General features: G+C 35.8%; 1 protein-coding gene across 1 annotated transcript in view; it reads right to left on the bottom strand.

Moving 5' to 3' along the window:
- Positions 1-22,140, bottom strand: part of LOC108230990 (astrotactin-2) — a 268,258-nt gene that overhangs the window by 65,462 nt on the left and 180,656 nt on the right. The window contains exons 12-13 of the mRNA XM_017407677.3: positions 16,692-16,858; positions 14,852-15,040 (exon numbers count right to left, since the gene is read on the bottom strand). Of these exons, the coding sequence (XP_017263166.1) occupies positions 14,852-15,040; positions 16,692-16,858 (356 nt within the window). The remainder of the gene's footprint in view (positions 1-14,851; positions 15,041-16,691; positions 16,859-22,140) is intronic.

Raw genomic sequence — 22,140 nt, 5'->3', positions numbered from 1 at the left:
AAATTTAAGAAAAATCAAGTGAGCTGGAGGGGTGGGGACAATGATTTACTGTAATTATCCAATAATTACACACACTTACACAAAGTGAAACATACCAAGACAGACTAAACTCTCATTGTTCACATACATGTTTGAGCATGTATGTAAGCATCAACAATCCACAAAGGTTTTGTCCCAACAAGCCATTAGATCATCAGTTTGGCCAAAATTAAACTGTATTTCTCAAAACTGAGTCAGCTCAAAGTGCTGTCTACAATAGGTAAGGTACTGATTGTTCCTTACTTTTACATAGAACCCCACTTCAATAGATTTGAACTATTGATTTACCAACTAAATGCATAAAAAAGAGATACTGCTGCATCATTTAACATCTTAATTAAACATTTACTGTTTGATCTGATAAAATAAATCAATCAAACTGGCTCTTTTCTTGTTTTGTTTTTTTACCAGTACTGCTTTGAAATGTTTGCCATGCTTGCCCATGAGAGCCATGTGTTGAACTGCACAATCAAAGATTTATGAGAACTGGCTGTGCAGCCCATTCAATTGCATTTAAAATGCTCAACGGCTGTAATATCGCTCATTTGAATAAATGGTGGGTGCAAGCGGGGCCAATCAGAAGCTTCATAAGAGAGATAAAGCACCCCGTGTGTCACCCAGGGCACAGGGCTGGAGGAGAAATCAAAAAGTTATTAAAGGGCAGCATCCATGGAAAGGGCTAATTCGCCGTGTAATAAAAAACAATCATCAGATATGTTTACCTTGAGATTGTGTTACAGTCTCTTATTACAGCAGAAGCCATCGCTCAGCTGACAAATGATTCCGCCGAGAGGATATGGTGAGTTGTCATGGCTGGTATTGATTAGGTTTGAGACTTGATGCTGCGAATGGAACGGTCTCTAATGGAGCTGTGGAGTTTGGTTTGAGTGACTGCGTGCATGAGTAACTAGGTAATTACATATATTCGGGGGACATGGTGAGTAAGTTGACGGGGAAAATTGTTACCAGTGTTTCTGTGGCAAAGTATTACATTATTCAGTGTTTGTGTCAGCCTCTCTCCTCTTAACTGTCTCTCTCTCGCACGTATAAGCAATCTACCTCAATTTCAACCCCCTGAGTCATGTATACAATTCAAATACAATGTGAGTGCGCTTGTACTTTTTCTCCGTGCCGTAATATCTCTGTTGGCTTCGGGAAATTGTTGAAATGAACTCTGGTGGCCAGAAGCATTACCATAAAGATGATACTTGGCAACGCAGAGCGAGGGGCCAAGTTGGCCTTCTAGCTGTGGAGCTGACTAGAGCCACTGCCGTTCTGCTTTTTCAACACTCTACCAGCAGTCTCTCGCTTGAAACACTTGTCATCGTTTTTGGTGTTTTCTCACACCAATCAGTTCTGGTTCCTCTTTAATTCTCTTTCTCATTTAAGTCAAACAATAATAGATATACAAGGTAGCTGAACCATCAGGTACGAATTTAAAACTACAGACTCTTAAATCATCATTTTGAAAGCAGATTGGAGGAGATTGCAGTCCAGCAGAAGGTTATCTTTAGTCATTTGGCACTAAAATAAGCAGGACAGTTCAAATGAACCCCTTTTTTTCTTATAAAAAACAGGCAAAATATACTTTAAATTCCTTATATTTTGTTGTTTAAAAAAAAAAAACTGCCCTTGAAATTCTAAGGTTCAAAGCAGGAAGTTGCGTTTGCTGGGCAAAACAACCATAATGAATCAGAGTATCTATAAAACTCAAGTTGAAGGCCTTTCGCTGCACATGACTTTAATTTCATAGCTTACTTAAGCAAGTGTGTGAGTGTGTATCTCTGCACACAGTCACCTTTTTCATCAAGGCCTGCTCCATTTTGTGTTATCTTGATACATAAAAAAGACTCACAGAAGGCTTTTTGAAAGTCTCATCACTTTTTTTTCCCTCGGTCCTATCATCTTGTATTTGATCAGTAGTAATGGGCCAAAAGTGAATGCTCCTTGTATTCTTTTGTTTCCTATTGTTATTTCAAGGTAATGTGACTTACATGGAGCATGATTAAATGGTATTATGTTATCTGGTACTTTGAATGTGACATGGTGAACTGAAGCAGAACATTTTTTATTTTTTTTTTGCTAATATTCATCTCAAAAGAGGCTCTTAAAATCCCATCACAAGGGGAGTAATTAACTGCTTTATAGGTTGTCCTTGTATAAATGAGCGTAGGTGAATGGTCAATGAAAAACTTCACATTATCAGATAAAACAGGCTTAGGAATTGGATCTATTGATTAGCTACGAACAACCAATTTACGAGAAAATTTCACAACAAAAGATAGCATTGGATAAACAGTGAAGGGGTAGGTACAAAGAACATCCAGCGTGAATGCAAAACTGTTATGTGGTTTTCACTGGCCAAAAGTAAAAAATATCTTCCCATTTATTTCAGATTTAACACTGGTCAGAGCATTTTATCATAATGTTTTCCATCAGTGAAAGTGTTAAAAACACCTGAACCACTGGAGAGAACCATTGGTCTCGTCTTTTCAGATAACTCCATCGCACCTTGAGTAAAAAGTTTTATATATATATATTCCAATTTTTTTTTACCCTCCATTATTGATTGACTGACCACAACAAACGTGGGCGATGTTATCAGACTCGCACACCTGCACAACAGCATCCCCTAACCCAAGCTAATCGAATAAAGGAAATCATTATAAAATGTAAACTTTATGTAAGTTCAGAGATTTGAGAGTGGATTTAGCAAAGAAAATATGTTGCATACAGAGCAACTTGAAAATGGGGTCAGTTATTTTACAATTTAATTTTTGCTGGACAGATGAAGATTATTCTTAATTAATGAGATATGAAGTTTCATTTAAGTGGTGAATTAACAGTTCAATTAAAAAGGACATTAACCTCATACCTTATAATGAATTTCTCCCCTTATTTCTTTTTCACACATACACCATATAAGATATGCTTGTTTATTCTGCGAATGGCAGTAAGCCTTTCTGTTTATGCATGAGTTCACACCCATGGTCAATTTATGCTTGCCCAACAGTCAAATTGGCCTCAAAGTCTCTGATCTGTGGAAACAGACTGATGTACCTGCAGAAATCCTGCTGCCAATCACCCAACCAAACCTAAAAATATCCTGGCAAATACAGCCACATCTGCATCGAGAATGCCCCAAAAAATGAAGTCAATTCTATGAATTTATTTGTAGAAAATTATATTTGTATCAGATTTATCTATTATTATATAAAAGATGTAGTGTTTTTTGTCCAAATATATGCTTTTGCACTGCAGGTTAAGTAATTGGTAAAGTTATTTTTAGATCATATCAGTATTTTCTTTATTAGAAGTATATCACATAGTAACATTGATAAGCAGATGATTGTATATTCTAATTTTTTTTTCAAATTATTTGGTTCTATAAAAAAGAAGGATGATGGAACAGAGAATCTGAGTTGTATGGAATGTTTGTGCTGTCCCTGATTAATTTGAGTACTTAATTAGGTTGCTAACCATTGCAATTTATTTTATTTTAATTTTGCTGTGTCCCAAAGTCTGTAAAACAGGGTTTTTTATTTTGCAAACAGACTGATGGCAAAGACACCAAACTGTCAAACAGAATACCAAAGCATGTTGTCCTCTGACTTGCCGAGGACCTTCTGGATTGATTCATTCACCCACCAGTCTCTGAGGGGAGTATCGGATCTATTTTAGAACAACCTACCCTGTCTCGGAACATTCTTGCACAAAACTGGGATTTTTCCAGATTAACAAACAAGCAGAAAATCACTCCGAGGATTGTCTCTGTTTTAGTCAAACACTCTCACATAGTCTGACAACACAAATGCCGAAAGTCAAAAACTTGATGCAAACACTAAATACATAACAAAGTATGACCCAGATGTTGATTTTGATACTTTTATTCACCCTACCTCTACTAATACCATTATACAAGATGCTTGTGAATTAGCTTTATTCTTCCACAGGTAACAACACCTAAACAACTTAGGAAAGCAAAAATCTGGTCCATTTTATAAAGTTAAAATTGTTTGAAATGGTATCTTGCTCGTATAATAAATACATGTTGTTTAGGCATTAAAACAACTTCCTGCTATACTTTATTAATGTATGTCACAGGAGATAAATCGTCTTTCTCTGCCTCACTGAATGATGAGTTCTACTCCCTGTGTAAAAGAAACAAACGTGGTACAGGCACAAAAGAAGCCTGCTACTAAAATAAATAATTTGGGTGGGTGTCACAGGGACAAAACAATAAGTAGAATTCATGTCCATTGGCTCAAATAGTTGTTTTGTTTTGTGCCAATATCTAATCACACATCACCCACACTCACAAACCATGTGCACATACACATCCAGGTTAACAAGAAGGCTGGACTTTGTTCAATTTGATAACAGGTGGGAAATGCACCTTTCTTTCTTTCCCTCAATTCACAGAGTGTCTACATCTGTCTGACTCCTTTCTCACAGTCCTGCATGCTTCAAAAACTCATTTTCTGCACTACTGCTATCTGTTTTTGCTCCTTTGGATTTCTCTCACAATTACTTCCTCGTAGTGTCTCACCGTATAACTTTTGCTTAGCTGGGCGCTTTTGATTTAGCGTTTTCTCCTCTCATTTATTTCCCTATTAATTCTCCTTCTAAAAGCTTATCGCTGCCTCTACCGTTCTTCTTTTCTCCCTGCTCTCTCCAGTCAAACAGCAGGTAGGCAGCTATAAGCCGCTCTGACATTAGCTGATATCAGGCCATAGGGTCTATTGGGTCGTGCCTTGCCGCGTGAGTTACCGAGCAAAGACTGGGTGTCTCAGGAAAGATCACACTCACTTATGTGTGCGCGCTGGCTTACACAAACAAACACGTCCCCTCACAAATGTAAACACATACGTGCACAAATGTTTGAGCTTCAAAGTAAAGTCTTATACTCACCTTGCTCTCAGTCAGAAGGATGGAGGAAAGAATCAAGAATCACCTCATGCATGTGTGTGTTTTTTTTATTGCTAAACTAACTAGTCCCTTCAGTAATGCTGCTTTGAGGTTTCAATAAAAAAAAAAAAAACTTCTATAAAGAATGAATTACTGAAAGCTCTTCCTATATTTCGATATCTAGGGAAGGTATGTAGCATGTGGCCCAACAATACTCACTGCAATAACACCTGGACGAACTCCAACCAATTCATAGTTTGCATTACAGCAGCAAGCTGTTTTTCTCTCTCCAGATGCACAGCAAATATAGGAATCGTAGGCTCCGTCCACCTGAGAACAGCATTTTGTGGATATGCAAAGGAATTTTATAGTTTCAGCCTTAAGTCCACGTGGAGCCCTACAATTTTATTCTTTGGAACCAGGTTCCAGAATGAAAATATTTTTAGAACGCCACCCTTGTGTTTTTGTGTAAACATCCAAAATGCAACCTTTTGGAAACGATGATGTTATAGTTCTACCTTCTATACTTCCAAGCACGTCAGACAGTATTGACTAATGATTACATGCTTGCGTTTGTGTTGCAGATGCCAGTTGCTTAGCAAAACCTTATCATACTATATTACTTCAATAAGAAGACAAGGCTGTTGCTTTAAACAGAGCAAAGCAGAAACCCTTATTTTGCCACCAAATAATCTAATGCAGAGAAATATATAAAAAAGAAGGGTGGTACTGTATATAAGACAAACGTTAACTATAAGGGGAAAGAGAATTTCCCACAGAGACATGAGATTGCCTAAAGGTTTAGAAATGTTACTAAACTTAACTTCTTTCCTGAAATTACCAGAAAGTTGTTTTGGACCAACCCACACAAACTGAACCTAAAGTCATTTTTACAAGAGCCAGGAGTCTTACCAATTTTGAGCAAGGACATATTTATTACTTTATTACTTCAATATTTAATTACTCACTTACTCAGGCAATTGCTTACTCATTTACTTACCATTTAATTACTTAAATACTTACCTATTGACTTAATTGCTTATTTTTTGGTCTAGTGGAGTCCAATTGGATTTTACTTCTGCAACAATCTCCTGGCTGGAAAGCTTCATTGTCATCAGTTTAGTCTTTAGTTTCGTTCACAGATAGTTGATAGGATTCAGGTCTGGCTCTGCAAAATGTTGAAAGTTCTTCCTTTTAGCAGTTCCTTGACCCCTTTGGCTGTGTGTTTCAAATCATTGTCTTGTTGGAAGGTTCAATGCTCCCCCAGGCCAGGTTTTCTTTCCTTTTTTTTGCTGACTGTCTAAAGTTTTCCATTTAACTGTAATCTTATTTTTGGTCCACCTTTTAAGGATTGTCCAAGTCCACATTGTAACTACCATCCGATTGAAACGGAGCAATTGTGGTACCAGTATTGCAGGGCAAACACTACAGCAAACACTGCAGAAAGCTGGTCTGCATGGATGACAGGTATTTTACAGCAATTACAGCAATAGTAGACCACCATCTTCAGATTAAATGTTCTGCTCTTGTTGGACATAGAGATTTGCCTTTTATTCCACAAAATAGTCAAGTCAGCTCTGGCAAAGTAAACTCCAGACTACATTAAATTAGGACTGCTTTAACATAAAGTAATAAATAAAAGCTTAAAAAAAAAGAATCTCACACAAAGATGACTAAAATTTATTTAAACTGCAGCAAACTGTCTTCTTACCATTTGATAAATGTTGTAAACACTGCAATACCATAGTTTTGTTTGTTATATTTCTTTATTGTCTATACCTTGTTAATGTGTTTAGAAGCCAAGAAATAGCCTAATAATCTAATTAAAATTTGCTATGAATAAGAATTTGGCTTGAGTATAAAAAAAACAACAACTTCTGGCTGAACAGTATATTGTCTCAATTCGCAGAGTAACAGACTGTGGGAGCAGCCATTTGTTCTGTCAGGAAGCCAGAATTATTACACTGAAACACAATCTGTGTGAGCATTTAACTGTTAGCCTAAAGAAAAGACAAACTGAGTAAAAATAATCATTACATTATAATATATTACTTTTAAAGTATTTGTTTAAGTTTTGTGCTTCAGTGCCCTCAAACATACAGTATACAAACACAAAAAAGTAAAATAATAAAAAAAACTTAATGTAGACCATATAACTACAGAAAAGGCTGATCATGAACCCCAAGCAGCTTAACCCTTCACCTCAGCAGTCTAAGTCTCACAGCTACTCATTATGACTGAAGAAATTGCTTTATGATAATTGTTGACTCAACTCCCCAGTTGAAGCTATCATGTGTGCACCAATGAGATGATAATTACTGAAAATTACTAGAGAGCATGGAAATGTAACTGTGTTTACCGGATTCATGTGAGCCTTGTGGGCTGCAAGATTCACAAATTATTCATGTTGTGGTGGCATTTTCATTTGAGAGGTGAAGAGGAGTGAAGAGGAGTTTTTACAGAACGCCTATCAAAAGTGATTCTCTTTTTTTATTCTTTCCTTTTCTGTAGTTTGTATCTTTGTTTAAATTTTCTTTTTTAAATAGTAATAAAATATCTTTTGAAAACTGTTTATATCTGCAGATTTTTTACTTTAACTCTGACCCTCTTTAAATGCACTATCCATCTCACCAACATTTTTTTTTAAAGACACGTTGTTCACTATGTCCAGATGTAAAAGTTTTTGACTACTAGTCCTCTGGGAACTTCCTTGTCACTGAAAAAAGAATACTGTTTTAATAACTGTTCAGTTGTGTGATGTTTTATATTTATTTCCCTTTCAACAAAAGAAATAACTGCTACCAACAAATGTACATTATAAAACTGTCTCTTTGTCTAGATGTCACTTGTGTGTAGACACAACACTGTTTCGCCCCTTGAGTTACATACTTTATTATGTTTGAATGATTTATAGGTCACTGCTAAGTAGCTTAATTGACTAACAAAACAAAGACTCTTTCCTAAAATGACCAAGTACAAGAACTGGACTGAACAGTGGACAACTAATATCTGACCCAAACACACCAGGAACCAGCCCTCACCGTATGACCAGACTTCTTATTTATTGTTGACGAGCACGCTCATCAGTCTGGAAAAGCTTGTATGATTAACCAAAAGAAAACATATGTGGGCCAAAAGTAATTACTCATTATAAAAGACATGAACCAAAATAGGGTTGAAATAGTATCATTTTCAAATATGATGGCAAATAATTTACAAAACAACATGTGGCACATAGAGACATGAAAAAGCAAAAAGATCTTTGAAATCATAAACTGAAACATCTGATATAGCATCCATAATCACACTCGTCTCATGCAAAAAAGACAAATGACAATAAGTACATTATAAATCAATATGTGAATGAGGAAATGTATAAATAGAATGAATCTCAGGAAAATACAAGAAAATCAAACAACCTGATCCTTGACCCTCGAGCCCCTTTCAAAGCCAACAAACTGTCTCAAAATGCACAAACCAAATGTTTGTCATACCTGGTTCATTTAAAAAATCATTTTATACTTGTGCAGCACAGTAGCAGGATTTTGGAACACCGGTACCCAAACCGCTGAACGCCACTCTGACATGGGGCTCTGAACTCAGCTGATTGCTCAAGTGTGTTCAGCAGACTCACTATCAGCTCAGATCATGTGCTGATTGCTAAAATGGAAAAAAAAAAAGAAAAAATTGTTTTTGAGGTGAGGTAGGGAGTATGTGAAATGTGTGATAAAAGGGAAAGATGATGCAGCTGTTCAGTAGGTGGTGGTGCGTTTGACTGCCCGTGTTTGCTTTCTCTCTCTCGTGGACTCTGTTTTCGAGCCATTTTGGATCATTTCTTTTTTTCTTTTTTTAAATTTGTGACACTAGTATGGATCAGGTCCAAAACCCACTGTGCATATTTTAAATTTCCTTCCCCAGGGTTACAGTCAAACTCTTTGTGCTTGTCCAATACAAACCTCAAATTGCCTTGTGCCGTTTGGTGCAAAGACATATCATAACATAAGCAAGTGCCCCCGTAACTTGTCTTTTTCTCTCCTCGGTGACTGACTGTAACAACAGCTAGTTTTGTTGCCCCCATCCTAAAATTACGTGCCCATACAGTCCTCACCATAACGACCGTGTGTGCACGTATATTAGAGAGGTACAGTGATTTATTCGACAGCAGCAAAAATGGATGGCTCAAAATTGATGGACAACCTGTCACTTTGTCCCCACATCCTTCACACATTCATATACACTTCTCTCCAACTATGTTTCCATGAGTGGCAAGATGTTATTACTGTTTCAAGAACACAAAGACTAAACTGAGCCCAGAGCTCCAAAAAAAAAAGCATACAAAAAAGAAAAAAAAAAAAGTTTCTTCTTCTAATTTGACAGTTGGCATGCATTTAATAGCAGCTGTTTCATACATGCTATTATATTGTATTCAACATTTTCTGAGCTCTAACATCCATGTTGATGTAACTTCATCACACAAATACTTGCACAACGTTCTCAGTAATTTCATTATAGCAATTCTCAATTTTCTTTTGGGAATTTCAACAGGCTGCAAAAAAGTGAGATCAATTTTAAACAAAACACATGCAAAATGAACATAAATGATGTGTAGCGTTTCCTTATTAAAAAGTAAAGAGTACCTGTAAGGCAGCAGCTCAAATAATATAATTCATCTCAATCATTTAAAATCTCCCTCTGAGCTACTGAGTCAGGTGAGCGAAGTGTTGTGTGAGTAGGATTTAGCATACTGTTGAGGCGAGAGGGGACAAAAAGGGGCGGAGGCCCGTGGAATAAGAGTCACATCTGCATATCAAAGACATTGAAGGGAAAAGTGCAGAAAACGAGAATGTAAAAAAAAAAAAAAAAAACAGTAAATGCGGCTATAAATATACGAAGTGTGAAGTGGAATCTTATGGGAGCAAGTGTTTCAGAAGACAAAGCTTTTGTTCTTCTGACAAATGACACAGTGGATTTGAAAAGTGGAAAAAAGACTTAAGTGAGATGACATGCCGTAATACACGAGTTTAATTAGCGGCACTGGGAGTCAAGCGTTACACTCATGTGTGCTTAGCTTGTATGGTTAGACTTAGGATGATGAATGAAAATTGTGACTTTTAAAATCTTAACTGAAATAAGTCTAAGTTGATAGATAGATAGATAGATAGATAGATAGATAGATAGATAGATAGATAGATAGATAGATAGATAGATAGATAGATAGATAGATAGATAGATAGATAGATAGATAGATAGATAGATAGATAGATAGATAGATAGATAGATAGATAGATAGATAGATAGATAGAGAATGCTCAAAACCAAAATCTTCTAATTAAGAATAAACATTTATTTTCCCCTTAGTTTGGTGCTGAAATAAATCATGCATCAGAAAGTGATTCTTTTTTTCCTTCTTTCTTTTCTCTCACCACAAAACATCTAAACTATGAACAAAAAAACCCAGTGTCTTATTTTTTTTTTCTTTTTTGCGTTTTGTTTCAGACGTACTAAGCACCAAGAGAGATGTGCTGTATTTATCCGTGCAGACACATCAGCCTGGGAGAGCTTTTGCTCGTTGTCTGCATGCAATCAGCCATGTGTGCCCTTTAACTGCAAGGGAATAAGCCAGAGCTCCTCAGGATGCATCTTACAATTAGCATGGAAATTTTTCAGGCTTCCAGGTGCAGGTGCAAACTTGCAAAGGTGTAATAAAGTGAAGGTGGAGATGAGGGAGAGAACATGTGCTTCTCTGTAAATTACAGGAGTCTCAAAGTGAGCAGACAAAGTGTACCCAACTTTCTTAAAAAAGATAAATAAGCCTCAGTAAGTGAACGATTTACTAAAAGGATGGACGGAGAGCTGGGGTTGAGTGGCCATTTGGAGATCAGTGAGAAGAAATAAAACCTTTTTGATTCAATATTCTTTAAATAGATTCAGTGAATATATGTACAGTATATATTGTAGTAAATATATTTATTGTAGTAACTTTAATTTTATGAAAAAACTGCAGCTAAAATGGTAATTGTTTTGCTAAATTGATTTTTAGAATTTTGTTTGCAGCAAGACTATTTTTGAAAATATTTATTAGAGTTGCAGAAGAACAAGAACAAGCAGCTTGTAGAATGGAATCAATACAATTTAAAGTGGCATGTAGAATTTTGGAAAAACAAAACAAAACAAACAAACAAACAAACAAACAAACAAACAAAAAACCAATACTGTGTCCTAAATCTGAAAATAGAAAAGTGAATCCTAGCTGTATCAACTTTATTATAAGTTCTAATGCTTGTTAAAATAGCAGAGCCCAAAAACAAAGTGTACAAGGTTTTATCTGACGTCAAAAATATAAATCTTTGTCTTGTCCAAGAGTGTTTCAGTGCTGCTTCGGGTATTTAGTTAGTTTCAACCTGGCATTTGTTTAAGCCCACTAGAGTCCTGGCTTGAGTGCAAATCTCTTTGCTTCCCTGAGTTTGATTTGACCCGGCATACAGACCTGCAGTCTGGAGGCAAAGGACCCACTGTGCTCCCTACTGCTTAAGGGCAAATGGATCAAGTCTGTCTCTCTCCCGTGGTTAAAGTCTCTAAACCATGCCTTACTTTAATCTGTCAAACTGTGCCCTGTCAGTGTATCAGAGGCAGTTCCCAACTGGTTAAGCCTTGTGAACCATTAGAAAACATTAGGCCTTTAGTTCTTTCCCCACATTAGGCTGTAGGCATGTCAATCATTTGAAGAAAAATCTCTGAAGATGGATATTGGGGCCCGTTTAGCTTACAGCTCTTGAGGTGATCAAAGATAACAATTCCCACTACAGCTCTTTATTCCTATCAACGCTTCAAAGCATCAAACTTCTTGACATGTGGTCCTTTGGTGCACACTGATACAAAGTCAAGTCAGATAACTGAAACAATGCAAGCTTTTACAAGCTTTTCTTTGCTCTCTTAAATGTTTCAAATCTCTTCAATGCATGAAAAAGCTCTTTTGTGCCGCTGTTGTCCTCTAATATCTATTTATTTTACGACAAGTCATCAGGTTTTGGTATAGATTAGTGGCAGAAACGTTTCAATGAAACACATCAGAAATTCTTAAATGGCAAATTAAAATGCGAATTGTAATGAAGTCTTCATTTCGAGGTCAAACGGATTTTGTGGTGTAAAGAGATACACACTTAAGAAAAACAATAAACTACTTCATTACTTTTAGGTATTAAAATAACTGTTATTGTAATAAAACATGGCTAAATTGAAAAAACTCTGCAACATTATATGAAATAAAATATTTTTCCTTGATTTTTAAATCACAATTTGAATGTTGTAGTTCTATAGCCTTTGGAAAGAGTTTCTTTCACTTTTACAATTTTTTAAGGGTTCTTTTGTACATTTTAGCTCAGATTCCAGTTTCGTTTTTAAAGCTTTAGGTGAGAATGTTTTTAATTGGATTAAAAAGTTCATTACTTGAACCAATATTCTGTCAAAACTGATTGTGATTTTCCTACCGAAAGACTAATCACTTTTATATGTATATACATGTTTTTTTTCAGATATCTAGTAACAATCAACTGTATTTTACTAACATAACTTAATAATCCTGGACAGATTCTTTCATGAATCTTGTGTAGCCAGTACTAGAGGGAACAAAACAGCCAAAAAGATAAAGCATTTATCATGGTTTTTAAAAAAAAAAAATTATGTAGATGTTGCTCATTACTCTATAGTCTTCAGTAGTAAACAAATTAATGCACTGCACTTCACAAAAAGAAATATTTTGGTTCTTTTTTCCCCCATAAAACTTACCAGAAAAAAGCATAAATTGGTAAGTTTATGCAAACAGTAGTTTTACTGTTTTTGTTCCTTCCTTTAACTGATGGCACACTTCTTGGATTTTGTCCAGCTAGTAACATATGTTGCAGGCTGAAATAATCACTTAAGATTGCTTTTAGTGATAGTAATGTACCCTCAAAATACTTTCCTTGCTGGTAGAGCCATCTCCAACGCTGCCAAATAGCTCCTATTTTTTGCCACTGTGAAAATAAAACTGTAAAAAAAAAAAAAATCAGCCACTTTTATCGTAGCAAAACCATAATTCTTGTGAACACTGACAATTTTGCACAGATGAGATTCCTTTTTAAAATGATGCTTCAAGAGAACTAATTTAGGACAAAAACTTCAGACAACATCTGAAAATATTGTGAATATACAAAAAATGGATTCATTTGCATTAACTTTTGAAGATATTTTAAGGTTTCTACTCAGAATTCAGTGGTGGAAGTCTTTCTGACAGCTCCGTACTGCATGTTTATCAGTCGTATTTAAAAAAAAAAAAGAAGATTTTTCTGGCCAAAAACATGCAGCAGCCTGAAGCTTATCAGCAGGTAGTTAATGGTTTCCTACCTCCCAAAAATATCTTCAAGGGCAACTTCTAACTCAATCGTGTACTGTTAAATCCAAATAAAAGCTAATTATAATAATTTTTAAATGCTTCATCTGAAAGATGTGTGTATCAAAAAGATTCAAATATAAAATAGAAAGTATCTTTGTATGTATTTTGGAATCAATACAAGAATCATGTAAAATTACAGAGTACCTAAATTATAACATAATACTGAGAGGGCACACCTATAGCAAGATAATAGAATGTAAGCAAAATGTATCAATCCTAATGGATTTTAAATTAACAAAATATTATTTTGCAGTGAGGTTCTGTGGTGACATTATAAATAATAATAATAATAATAATAATAATAATATGTTACTTGTTGTAGATAAAGTAGCTCTTTGATAGGTCTACCTTTGGAGGTTGTTGGAGGAGCTATCTACAACAGGTGAGACATTACTTGTTCATAGCTTTTCCACAGAATGCCATTTCATCAAAAGATCTGAACTATTGCTTACATTTAGTTGCTTTTTTTTGGGCCTTTGTTTCAAAACCCCTTTTTTATTCAAAATAATAGTCCATCTCTGCTAAAAGCTTTTCTCAGACATCATTCTGCACCCAAAGCGCTCTAATAACACATTTGATTATTCACCCAAAAATTACTGACCCATCAAATAAATTCATTCAAATATCAATCCATGTTATGATCATTTAGGATAGAAAAAAAAAAACTGTTCAATTCTGTTGTTTGTCACTGACTGACAGTGACAAACAACAGAAATCCTGAATCATATCAATACACAGTATGCCAGTCTGAGGCTCTGCAGAAGACAGATCATGTTTTTATTTATTGTAAACATTTATTTTTTAAGGCCAAGCTCAGACACTGTGACCATACGGCAGAATAGATAAAACTGAGTTGATTTATATGACCTCTGTGAAGCAGAGCAACAAAACAGAAAGTTTGGAGTAAGTAAAAGACAGCCAACCAGTGTGAGATATACGTAGTTTGGGCATGTTTTTCTCTGTACATTGTATTCATGCATAGATAGACCCTCATTATCTGTCTGCATAATGCTTTTCATCGCAGACAGCATGTGACTTATCAGAGGGAGCCAGATTTTCAGGAGGCTGCCAGTTTCAAGAGAATTGCCATGGGATAAGTCTCAATCCTCACTCAGCCATCACTCGCTCATACCCTTCTTGCTGTCTGTCTCCTCCAAATACCCCAACAAGCGCACATATCTTTGGAACAAACCAACAGCTTACCCTAAAAACACATTATGAGAGCCGCTTCACTAAGGTTACCAGACAGATAACACCCTTCATTCAGATAATGTGTCATATGATATGCAGAAAAACAGTTACGATATAAAACGACAGGGCTTGAGGGGGAACTGTAATTGTTCAGATGTGTGGCTGAAAATAATTAAAATACGATATTACAAAAAATTTAATTGCTGCTGATTGTAATGGAAGAAAAAAAAAAAAAAAGAATGATAAGGTGTTATGCGAGTGTCATGTGTGTACACTAATTACCGGAAGGTCATTTGGAATATTTGTCCCAAGTTGACTTGCTGCGTTTTGTTGTTGTATCCATGCAACATCTCACCAAACAGTGTGTCATTAAAGCGGACATCCTGCCTGGGGCATTTTGGTCCCTCGCAGTTCTCTGACTGCAGGAGGCAGGAGCGCCCGTCTCCCGCCAGCTTGTACTCCTGCACGCACCTGAGGACAAGACACAAGCTGTCAATACAGTGCAGGGATGTTTGAACCTTTGTGCACTCAAGGTAAAAAGGTTTTGTTTGGCAAAAAAAGATTTAGGGAGATCTGGAAGAAGAGACTGTGCTTGTAACAATAAAAAAAAGGGTCCTATTTATATTACTTAAATCCTCACTGACAAATATGTCCTTACAAATAGCCAAGATATAAAACCCACAGCTAATTAGAGCAATGAATCTTGCCGCTTTTGTCTCATTTGATCAGTTCTTGTTTCCTCGGTGAGAAGTACAGTAGCTGTTTTGTTGTTCGCAACACTTAGATTGGAGGAGGCGGAAGTGACATCCTCAAGTGCCATAAATCAGAAGGTGCATATACACTGTCATGATGTTTCTGTATCAGTAACTGCAGCAATGGGTTGGAGAATTAGGCACTGGAAATAAAGCAGTTGAAATTTCCACTTTCCACAACGCATGAAAAATATTACATTAGGCTGTCACATCAATTTCTGCAAAATGGCCAACCACGTGGAGTCATCTTCAAATCCAAACTGTCATGAAAGAGATTCACACTAACTAAAGATAAACATTAAACGAATACAGAAAGTTTGCAACTGTCATGAACTGACATAGAATATCATCATGCTAGTAAAGCACAAAAGCTCGTCTGGTCTCCAGATCAAATTATTGAGAATTCCTGAGGAAAAAAATATTAATAATTCTCTATAGTAAGGATATTCGCTATGAATCAATAATGATAAAAAAAATAAAATCAAAGTTTATATCCACAGTGTTTAATCACTACTGTAGTGTCTAATCAAAGGAAGTTTTATTTTAAATCATTTTATTTGGAAATGTTGGAAAGTGCAAGGGCGAGTTTGTGATAACCAAGTTTGCCACAAACGGTTGCAAACCATTTCCTAAATCCTGTACTGTAGAGTTGTTAAATGATACCTGAGACATTTTAGTGAATATATTTGATCAAAACAAAATGTGAGATGACTAACATCCTGGGGGTTGATTTCTACAGTTCAACTTTTTTCAGTTGGTATCCACCAGCTTTTGACTATTACAATGATTTTGCAGATTTCAGTGAACATGATCTCAGATTCCGGTTTTATTTCATTTTTAAGCATCTGCACTGAATATTCTAATCCACTGAAGATTGATTTTATATATATATATATATATACACACGTCAGCTCTGCAATGAAATAGAAAGAAAAACAAAACGTTTCAATGCTGCTGCCATCCAATTCAAAATTACCCTATTTTTTTCAAATGTTTGTGGAGTTTCTTAGTTTGAACACTAGATATGTTTGCTATGTTTCATTGTAATTAAATTCTGTTTCTATTTACATTTTACACAACATCCCAGCTTTTTTGAAATTAGGATTGTATTTTAAAAGGACTTCAGATGAAAGTTTAAAAGAATATGGGACTCATAACATCAGCTAAATCATCCAGAAGTCTTGCATTACATTACAGCACAGTACTTTCTGGGTGCTTCCTTTTGTGGGGTACTTGCCTGATGAGCAATCCCTTCATTGAAACATCACTCATACAATGTGTTTAACAAGGAAGTGTTGTTCCCAGCCTGCAGGCATCATTCAATTTTTTTTATTTTTTTAAATTTTATTTCTACAGCTGGTTATTCTCACCCACAAAACATGAGCACATTGCTGGAACTGGGGTCATCTTCGAGGGGTACGAGCTGCTGGAGACACAGCTGCTCGCAGCCTCCATTGAAGCCATCCGTGCAGTCGATGCCTCTGGAGTAGTCATAGCAACCTGAGCCATCCTTCATTGGCCTCAGCCCCTCAGGACACTGCAGGAAAACGGAATTCAAGGGAAGAGGGAGAAGAGATGGGAGGGAGACGGTAAGGAGGGGAAATAATAGATTAGGAAGAGGGAAGAGAAGAGTGAGGCGCAGAGGTCAGATTGTGCATTTTAATCAGGCATAGAAGGCAAAGAGAAGGCAAAGATGATGTGAGTGGAAAGACAAATGAGGAGATGTAGGGAGTAAGGTCTGAACAAAAAAGACATTGGTGTCAAGGAGAGAGAAAAAAAAGAAAAACTTTATTAAGTGCATTACAAAAAAAAAAGTGAAACTTTTCATATGACTGCAAAATGAAACACCGTAAACCAGTGGCTTGGAATCATCAATACAGTTCAGCTTAGAAAAGCTTTCTGAATTGACAGAGAGATCTGGTCTGCTTTTTCATGCCAAGAACAAAACTCCAAGTGTTATGTTCTCTGATGAAGCTGAAGCCCTGACAGGTGGAGAATAAGAGTAGGAGGCTTTACTGTAATATTTATCAAAGAAGAGATAGTCCTTTCCTAGAATAAAAAGTGTTCTCAGTAAGAAGGAATTTCTGAGTGATTGTTTCAAACTGCAGGAGAGAAAAAAAATGAAAAATAATTAACTTTTTTCCTAAGTGTGATAAATAATCAGTGTTAGCTTTTAAGTAGATGTTTTACCTCAGTGTATTACTTGGATCTATGAAATTACACTGAAGCCCGTGAGACTTTTGTTCACATATTTTTTTTCACAACAGAATATGTGAGGACCTACTGAGAAATGACTCAGCAGCAACTTTCCCATAACACAGGCTTCCAGATTTAAATCACATTTAAGTGAGTGTAAAGACTCTGAACAAAACACTGATGTGGAATAATAGGCCCAGTATCCTAACTTTAGATAGGCTAATTCGCAGTACAGCTATTCATTTACGAAGTGTTTTTTTCTTAAATAAATTATGCCTCCTCCAGCTTAAGCTGCACTAAATCTGCATGCAACGCAACAACAGATGCATTCTATAACAAACAAGGACCCCATTAAAAATGCAATTTTGCCTACAATTAATAGCTTGTAGACATAATAAGCAACTATAATGACTTGGATTGCCTTATCCATCTAAGAAGTAAACAAGAGATTACTACACACAAAACAAAGAGGATGCACTTTTATGCTGGTTCAGCTTTTGTGCCAGCAAATAGCTGATGAGAAACACTACTGATAAGTAAAATAATCTATACATTTAATGTTAACATTAGTATGATGCAGTTAAGCACATACTGCTAAAATATGATCAATTATCTTTGTTTATGCTGCTAAAAGTACTATGTTTTGCTTCATTAGTCAAAGTGTTGGCCTTATTCTCACATTTGAATTCTTTAACATACACTAACAGGATTTTGTTAAAATATTTATAACTTTTTTTTGTTTTCTTGGTAATGCGTTAATCCACCTGGGAGACTGCAAACTATTCATGACAAAACCACTTAGATAATGTTACGTCCAACAAACATAATATAATTGGGTAAAAAGTAGCTAATTTAAAACTTTTTGTTCTTCTTGAGTGAACTTGTTTTTAAGAAAAAGGAATATTTTTATGTAAAGAAAAACACTATCCCTAAGCTGTAGGTTTTTATGTATTTTTTCCATTCACATGTCAGGAATGTGCCAGTTTGAGGATGTATTATATCCTACTGAGTGTGATATTAGATACAAAAAAACAATACACTCCTTACTACTGCAAAAGGATAAATGCACAAACAGGGATCAACAGCATAAAAAAGTAAATAGCAATTATAGAATAAAGACTCATCTTTGAATATTTGACAGCTCTAACAGCCAAAGCTGAATCCCAATGGATAATTTCCCAGAAATCAGTGCTGTGCCGAACATGTGTTGACAATCAAACTCTCCTCAGAGCTGCAAGCGTTTGCTGCATTTTCTTCTTCGCAAATATTAATACAACACATCTGTTGGTTCCGAATGAGGACTGTGAGGGACATTGGTGGAATTATTTCACAGTTTGCAGAGCGCTGTTCAACACATTCCTGACGGGCACTTTGAGTCATCTGCGATTCCTCAAGTTCTGTGTGCCTGCGTGGGACTGGTTGTAGGCGTGTAATGATATGCAGCTAATGTCGAGAGTTGGTTTTGGTTCATTTCTGCAAAAGCAAAAATGAAGTATTCCAACTATTTATCAAACCTCTGGCAGTTAAACCAGTTTTTACTATTATATATTGATAAAATCGTCCTTTGGAAACTGACCAAATGATTTATACAGTTTAAAGCTTCAACCTCCTCTCATTGATTTCACCAGATCTTCGGTTCTTGTTATTTATTCAGTTACCAAAGCATCCTACCGTTCATGTAGATTGGTACAGGGAAAATGATAGTCTGAAAACGCTGTTAGAAAACCAACAGAGAGGTGACATTAATGCTCTTACTATCCCTGTCTCTACATACAGAAATTTGCAGTGTACAGAGACGTGTGTGTGTGTGTGTTTGTTTCTGAAAACCTGCTTGACTGACAGACAGCAACTCGAACCCAGAGGCAGCTTCCTTCCCTGGAACGGAGCCAACAGGTACAGCGTTGTTGTCGCTCAGGATTACAACTTTATGTGAGCATTTCTACCTCCTGGACATGGGAGAGTGGGAGGTGTGTGAACTTCTTATCACTTTTACTTCCCACAGTTGTTTACCAGTTTTATTCAGACAATAAATGTATGGTGCTGTATGAGCTGCTGGCCTGAATTGTGCAGATTGTCAACGTCTCACTGAACTGTACAGTGATTATTAGAAGTTTGTTTTGTGCATCACATATCATCACAAATAATCAATAACAATAAGAATACAAAAGCACCTTATGAGGGCAAAGAAAATATTGTAGAATTTAAAGCCTCTAGCTGGGTCAGATTTAGCAGCCTAGGTAAACAACAACAACAACAACAACAACAACAAAATAACACTAAAGAAAAAAGTGTTGAAGCATTATTAGCTTATTTCTGAGGTGAAATGAAACACAGAACTTCTAATGAGAATTTGAAGTTAATAGCAAAGTGAAAAGCTTGAGCAAGAAACTGAATAGTCTTCCCACTTTGGAGAGGTTGGGAATGCAGCACCATTTGAAGTTAAAGCTGGAAGGAGATGATTATAGTGAATTTCTCTTACTCTAATTTGGGGAAGTGTTGAACTTTTGCCATGCTAATTTGAAGGGGTTACTTATTAAGTCGTTTAAATTCTATGGGGCACCGAGGCAAAGTGACAGGGTTGTGTTTTTTAACTGGTAGATGCTTCAGACGTCTAAATATTAACTCTAGCACAAAAATGTGAAACTTTCTGACATGCTCTTTTCAAATACGGTGACATTTTAATTTATATTTTGCTTTAAAGATGTTTGTTTTATACTTATGCAGTCAAAGTTAGGAAATAGGCACTCTCACATGAGTAGTTCACGAAGAGGTGACAGGTTAGAGAACTATACTATCCTTATGTCACGTTATCAAATTTAAACCCTGGGACATTAAAAATTAATTAAAAAAAATTTAAAATCATACCATAAGAGCTTTCTCTTTGCTGTGGACAGTTTTAGGTACAAAACAAGCTAATAAACATGATTTCTGAAATCTTAAAAGAACAGCTGAACAAAAATGTCACATGGAAACGGATAAATGGGCATTCCAGTGCTGAACATAAATGTTCAGCAATGTAAGGAATAGCTGTGCTGTCTCAGATCCATTAACAAGATCTCAAGGATGTAATGCTAACCTCCTCGAGATTGGAGCCATTTATCACAATGAGGCAGAGCTGTGGGAATAGTTGTCAGTAATTCGGAATTGCCATGCAGCAATCTGTGGCTGAATGAAAGTTCCTAAGGTTAGCGCCAGCACAGCTCATGAGATATTTGTTCTTTCAGCTCTGCTTCTGTACTTACTGTGTGATGGAATCATGGTGGCAATGGGCCAAAATATCTGTTCCACTTGTACAACAAAAATAGACACAACTCTCTAGATTTTTATCTTGTTACTATATTAACAAATCTGACAGCTGAACCCTAGTTAAAAATACATATAAAAAAAGAATCTGGCATGTTGAAATTTACATATAGATAGCAACACCACACGGTACACATTGCATTCATTTAAAACTTGACATTTCTGCTCTTGAGAATACTTTGAGATTAATATAGCAAGACAACTAGATCTGAAGAAATGAACAAAAAAGAGAAGTTAGTGTGCACAAAATAAAACTGCACAAAGTATCTTTAATAGTGCACGTAGATCATTTCTCCAAATAAATAGTCACATATTGTGAATGATTGCTTTTCATCTTCCTAATCACCCATTAGTGCCTCTAGCTTTCAACAAGAACCAAGTATAATTTATTAAAAAAATTCTGTTTTGTAAAAATTAATATGCTGGATGTTCATACTTTGTACCCATTGCAGAACAAGAAACAGATGGTATGAATTCGAAACAGCAAAACAAAAGGACAAGGGACATGTCATAAAAAATAACACTTTAGGATAATACAGAAAACATAAATCCTATTATTAAAGGTGCTGCTTTTTTCACAAAACAATAAAAGTACCTGAAACAGCAAAGCTTTAAATCACAGTGACAAACAAAGGAAAGCGAAAACAACAACAACAAAAAAAATCTCTAAAATCACATTTGACAGCCTAATTTCATTTGGAGGTGCCTGTGATGCATGCCCTGTAGCTCCAGAACTGCTCAGATGTGTTAAATTAGGCAAACCAGTTTTTTTGCTCTAGCAGCAAAATCACTCCTTATTCAGTGTATTTATACGGCACATACCAGTAAGGAGACTTATCTCAGAATTTAACAAATCTGGAATTTAACAACACAGAAAACACAGATTAAACATCTCCCAATATACGTGACAAATATTTGTCAATGACTGCTGCAGGGTTAATGCACTGTTAACTATGATGTCTTTAATTTGGCACAGTGATAGCATTAAATCTTGGCTAAATTAGAATTTTAGTACTCTTCCCCATCATCAGTAAGTCTTATTTATACAAACTTTGTTCTTAAAGGCATTCCAATACCTGAGCATGGTATAAAAACAATCTCAATAAAACTTGGGGCTTTTTGTTAAGATCACGCCTTTAGCTTTTGTTGAAAATAAATGACTTATATTTTTCATTCCCTATATTGTTGCTCCTATACTTTTAAAATGGCGATGCACTGCTTACTTTCAATCAGGCTTTACGAGTAAAGCCAAATGTTGCTCCAAATCAGAAATGTAGAATTACAGAAGTATTGTCAAATGGCTAAATAGGTTAAAATTCA

The sequence above is a fragment of the Kryptolebias marmoratus genome, linkage group LG14 (assembly GCF_001649575.2).
Source record: "Kryptolebias marmoratus isolate JLee-2015 linkage group LG14, ASM164957v2, whole genome shotgun sequence".
NCBI lineage: Eukaryota > Metazoa > Chordata > Actinopteri > Cyprinodontiformes > Rivulidae > Kryptolebias > Kryptolebias marmoratus.
This window is presented reverse-complemented; position numbering and strand designations above follow the sequence as displayed.